This window comes from Poeciliopsis prolifica, unplaced genomic scaffold (assembly GCF_027474105.1).
Source record: "Poeciliopsis prolifica strain line A6 unplaced genomic scaffold, Auburn_PproV2 SCAFFOLD016, whole genome shotgun sequence".
Taxonomy (NCBI): Eukaryota; Metazoa; Chordata; class Actinopteri; order Cyprinodontiformes; family Poeciliidae; genus Poeciliopsis; species Poeciliopsis prolifica.
This window is the reverse complement of record NW_026562391.1, coordinates 8,322,602-8,328,188: the sequence shown is the minus strand read 5'-3', so window position 1 is coordinate 8,328,188 and position 5,587 is coordinate 8,322,602. Positions and strand designations below refer to the sequence as shown.

The window sequence follows — 5,587 nt, the reverse complement described above, 5'->3', positions numbered from 1 at the left end:
ACACCCAGTGTAAGAACTGCAAGTATACTGATGTAAACCCAAAGCAATACGTGCACGGTCAAGACTTCCCAATGCTGACCAATGGGATAACAGGAAGTATAAAAAGGCTTTGATGATGAGGAAGGGAGAGATTTGGGGGAAAAACTTTTTGGAACAATGATTTTGTATTGATGCATCAGTGGTAGAACCACATCTAAAGAGGTTGTTGTCTGGTTATGCTTCTGCACTTTTTGAGACTGATGTTTTCAGCCTTGTGGATCTCATCAAGTCCTCCAGAATCGCTGAGAGTTATTCATAGAACAACTGCATTTATACTGAGTGTTTTACTCATATGTTGACTATGTTTACTAACTATGATGTGAAGAGATAGTTGGTTGAGCTTAATGTCATTTAGGTGGATCAGAGTTTTACTCTATTAACATTTTTTTAATCGATCAGTTTAATAAAATCCCAATTAAATTGAGTGATTTATGTGGCTATAATGTGGCACAATATGGAAAAAAGTCAATACCAATGAGTGTTTCTGGAAGGTATATCTGACACGTGGCATTAGGTACTGTCACCTTTCTAGTGCCCATTCCTTCCTTATTAAGATAGGTGGCGTTCCAGAGCTCCATCATCAGTACTAATTATGACAGCATTAAAGTTGAACCACAAACAGGAGGACTGCGCATGCCGCAGTTAAGCACAACAACATTCTCTTCAGTGGCGGTTGTTTGGTGTGACTCGCTATCTTGTGGCTTAATCATAACTCGGGGGCATCCTCCTTCCCTCGGACAGAACCATCTATAGGACTGTTTTTTTCTTCTTCTTCTTCGTATCACTCTGTCTGGGCGAAGCGCGCCGGAAGCAGACCATAACAGTCTCTGAGAACGCAAGCCAGGAAACAAGCCTCTGCTATCCGTCCTCCGCTCCTCCACGAAGCCCAGTCATCATTACCGGGCACCGTGCCTTATTGGCTTGTTCCCGCCTCCCTCATCTTCTTCTTACACACACACACACACGCACGCATACACACGCACGCACACACACACATACTCCCACACTTTCTTCTCTCTGCCATCACCAATGTGCGTCGAGAAAATCTCCTCCTCCCAGTCCTGAGCGCACGTCTCCAACCAGCCTTTTACGCGCGTCGAAGCTCTTCTCGAGAATCCCCTCGCGGTCGGCCCCTCCCCTTTCCGTTTTTTCGCCGCCCTCATTCATTCATGACCCCCGAGCAGTGACGTAGGAGATTCCATGGTGCCCACTGCCGTAGGCAACTACGGCATGCTGGAGTATATATGGGACAGTGGTGGCCATCAGCTGGCACACTCTCAGTCGCTCCGACTCGGGAACCAGAGCATCAGCGGAGATAGCAAGGCTTTACTTCGCCCTCTCAGGCTAACTCGCTTTTGGGCTTTGGTTCAGGATGGACAACTCTTCTATTTCTCGGAGCCGACGAAGCTCCATCATGCGCAACTGCAAAAGTAAGTTTCTTTTCTGTCTTTGGCTGGGGACGATATTTTTAATTTCACACGGAGTTGAAACGTGTTTGCTGTGTGATTGAATTTGTGCATGAATGCATTAAGTTTTATATGAAAATATATGTGATATATGTGATATGAGCAGAGAAAACGGACAGATAATGAACGTTTTTACTATTCAGAACTACAGAAGGATTTCCGATCAATAATTTCAGTCTTATTGATAATTGCACGTTTTCTGTGTTGGTAGAAGTAGAAACGAGTTTTACTAAAGTCTCAGAATATAATGTTGTGTTTTGACTGAGCGGTTTTGTGGCCACGTTGTGCGTAATGGTCAGAGCGAGTGCGTTAAGTGTCATAGCCATAACTCAGAGGCGTGCATTCTTTTGGAAATTATAACTTTAGCTGTTGCTTCCGCGTATTCAATCTCTTTATTGAAATTGAATAATTGAACACATACTTCAAATGAGTGCGGTTGCTTTAACGTTAGGACCCGTTGTGCTTTTGCACTGGACGAACGAGGATGAATTTAGCGCCACGGACTGCTCTCACCTCCTTTCCTTCTCTGCCTCTCCTCCAGACGGTCTCTCCCTCTGGCTGGTGGTCTGGCTGGTCCTCGGCAAGCCAAATCCGGCGTCGGCGTGTCCGCACCACTGCGTGTGCTACCCGACGCCCATGACTGTGAGCTGCCAGGCGCAGAACTTCACCGCCGTCCCCGTGGGAGTGCCGTACGAGTCCCAGCGCGTGTTCCTCCAGAACAACCGGATTACGGAGCTCAGAGTTGGCTCTTTTGGTTTCGGAACTCAGGTAGGATGGCAGGAGAAAAAAAAGAGTTTCAAAATGTCTTTTAATTGTATCCCCCACCACCAGCATTTAAATCTAAAGAAAAAAGTAGCTCAAGAGTGTTTTTGTTGTCTTTTTTAGGTTCTGTGGCTGTTCTCCAACAACATCACATGGATTGAGGCAGGTGCTTTCAGTGAGCTGAGGGACTTGGAGGAGTTGGATCTGGGAGACAACCCCGGCCTTCACAGGCTTGAGGGGGGAGCTTTCCGCGGCCTTGAGAAGCTCCAGAGCCTCCACATGCACCGCTGCCGGCTCACTGCCCTGCCCCATGACATCTTCCACAAGCTTTACAGCCTACAGTTTCTCTACCTGCAGGTAGGGGCGCTAGAGACACATTGCTGCACTCTTTTCTAACTCACATGCACATGCAGCTGCCCACACTGTGCACGTGCTACCCACATTCCAGATCAGATTGGTGAGTTGATTTTTTTTCTTATCTCCTTTTCTTGATTTTCAGGAGAACAACCTTCACTTCCTGCAAGATGACATCTTTTCTGACCTCATCAACCTTAGTCAGCTGTTTCTCCATGGCAACCGGATCCGCACCCTCTCAGAGAACGTGTTCCGTGGCTTGGTCAACCTCGACCGGCTTCTGCTCCATGATAACCGCATCCGTCAGGTGAACCGTCGCGCTTTCCGCGATCTGGGCCGCTTGACGATGCTTTTCCTCTTCAACAACTCCCTGGCCGAGCTGCCGAGCCAGACCCTGAGGGACACCCAGGGCATCGAGTTCCTTCGCCTCAATGCCAACCCCTGGTCCTGTGGCTGTGAAGCCCGTGCCCTGTGGGAGTGGTTCCGTGAGGCTCCCGTCTCATCATCCGAGGTGATTTGTGCCTCTCCTTCCACCCGCCGTGGCCAGGATCTCCGCTTCCTTCGAGAGATGGACTTCGCCCTCTGCCCCCTGCCTGACCCTGGCTCCATTGCTGGCTCCACCACCACCACCTTCAGCACCAAAACCCGCTGGTGGTTCCACAAAAACAAGCCCCAGTCCTCCACAAAAGGCATCTTTGAGAAGTCCTCAGAGACTGTCAAGGCTGGCTTGTATGGAAAAGGTCCTTCCACAACCACCTCAGTGGTCAAGTATGAATTGGCGGATGAAGAGCTGGCTTTACCCAAACTTGACCCAGAAGAGTACTGGGCAAACTATGGCAATGAAGACTCAGGTGTCACAGTGCGGTGCTTTGAGCTTGAATGTCCACCTGAGTTTGATTTGCCTCCATCTTCCTCTCCTCCCAGATCATCTTCACCCTCTTTACTCTCTCTACTAGCCCTCTCTGTCTTCACCATCTGCCTCCACCTACTATTTGGCTGAATTGAACTCTTAGTGCCACACCCCTTCCCTTCCAGCCTGTTTTAGAGGCTGAAGGAACCCTGTTAGACTCTTTATACCCCCTTTGCCCAGTCTGCTGTCAGGTATTCCTCAAGGAACAGCATGGGAGATTGGGGGAATGGCTAGATTCTGAATCTACCAACTATAGGGCTTAACACTTATTCAGGGCTGCTAAGAGTTCTTCATCTACAATCATCTACAATGATCAACAGGTATGGCTTTCTGTGCCTTACCTGCATTACGACTCCCTGCGAGCAGGACTACGAGGGCTGAGTCCATCACCAGTAAGAAGGCAATTTGATAGCAGTTGTGTACAATGTTGTCAATTCTGTCACCTCAACTTTAGTCAATACTACTAGTGCTATTAGTGCATCCAGTTATCTGGCTGCTATGAATGCTACGATTACTGTTAAAAACAGTGTACAGTAATTACACTACTGTAACCACTTAAAGTGTCATGTAAATAGGTTTGTGTTTTGTGAGTGTTCAGGCTGACTTTGTGATCCAGCACAATCACGTTTCATTTGGATCCAGGAAAACTGTGAAGGCTTGTGCCTCTACTTGACAGAGCACCATGCACAGTGAAGCAGGGAAGAGATAGGAGCACAAAAATACTGTGAAGACAAAGACGATAGAGGGGAATTCAAGATGACAGGGACAGCAAATGGGAAATAGGGAGAGTGTTTGAGCAGCAATAAGAGTGGAAGAAGGTCAGTGCTGGCAGTAGAAGCAGCAACCTGCAGGAGATAAGTAATAAATCTGGTTCATTTGTAGTCCTCCATTCGCCACCCTCTGTAAATATGGTGTTGTTTAGCGACAACCACATGGAGAGAATGCTTTCTTTCAGAAAGCTGGAGATTTTTGATTTTGGATGTCTTTCTGTGACATATTGATATAATGTGTGATGATTGTTGACTTGAATGCCAATGAATGATCTTGATATAAAAGATATACTGAATATTTCCTGTATCATGCCTTTCTTTGATGAATATCTTCTAATTGGGGGGTGGGGGAGGTTGTGGGTGGTTGGTGATTTTGAAGCAATGTGAACGTAGGACAGAATATGGTGAAGCAAAATATAAGATACAAACAAAAGTAGCAGATTGCTGCTGGGTGACAAAACTGTGACTAAAGAGCTTGTGGACCTAAAGAACTGACCACACAGTCACATGGGCAGCTCTGGCTATAACAGGCGTTTGTGAATGTGCATCAAAGGCAATGAATGGATTCACAAGTTGGCAACTCTGCAAAGGCAAATACGTCACAAGATTTAGCACTTCACTGACTCACCAAGGGGTTGCGCCAAACGGACAGACGAGGTGTAAATTGGATGCTTTTTGTGAGCAAACTAAGAGAGCAACACAGGAATCCTGGGCCAGTAAATTAAGACTCTCATGCAGACTGGTTGAGATTAGGCTATTCCAAAAAGTCAAGTTTTGCTGGAGATTCTGAGGCTGCAAGACATTTTGCAGAACGAGTTAAAGTTGAGGCAGGAAGTTTCCAAATGTAGGCATTCACACCAAGGGAACAAAGACGATTAGTTGATGTACAACTATGCCTTTATTTTCTCTCTCTGCTCACCTAATGTTACACTCTTTATTTCAAGCTACCTGGATACCTTAAAGGTAGTGGAAGAGATTCTTCAACGAAGGCTATCAGGGGAAGGCCAGTATGTAGTAGGAGTGAAAGAGTAGGTGGTGATGTTAGAAATCTTCACACATGCAGACAGATGCAATCAGAGAGCTGGTGAGCGTCGCAGTGCTCTTCACTCCTTTGATATTTCTCCCCACAATGAGGAAAGCCTGTGGGAAATATTCAGTGCTATCTTGCTGTTTAGTAAGTCTCCTAGAGGAGGTCAAACTGAGCCCGGGTGCTCTCTAGTGACCATTACGTCACTTTCAGATGACCAAAGTGCCAGTTATACCATTTCCCCAGAGGTTCCTTTGTT

At 46.7% G+C, this 5,587-nt stretch overlaps 1 protein-coding gene across 1 annotated transcript; it reads left to right on the top strand.

The window, feature by feature from the left end:
• The first annotated feature begins 1,269 nt into the window (after window positions 1–1,269).
• rtn4rl2a (reticulon 4 receptor-like 2 a) lies at window positions 1,270–4,599 on the top strand. The gene is given in 5 exon segments (XM_055041284.1): window positions 1,270–1,392; window positions 1,394–1,469; window positions 2,047–2,273; window positions 2,391–2,624; window positions 2,767–4,599. Coding segments are annotated over 5 exon segments (1,515 nt in total). The 3' UTR covers window positions 3,622–4,599.
• Window positions 4,600–5,587: the final 988 nt, after the last annotated feature.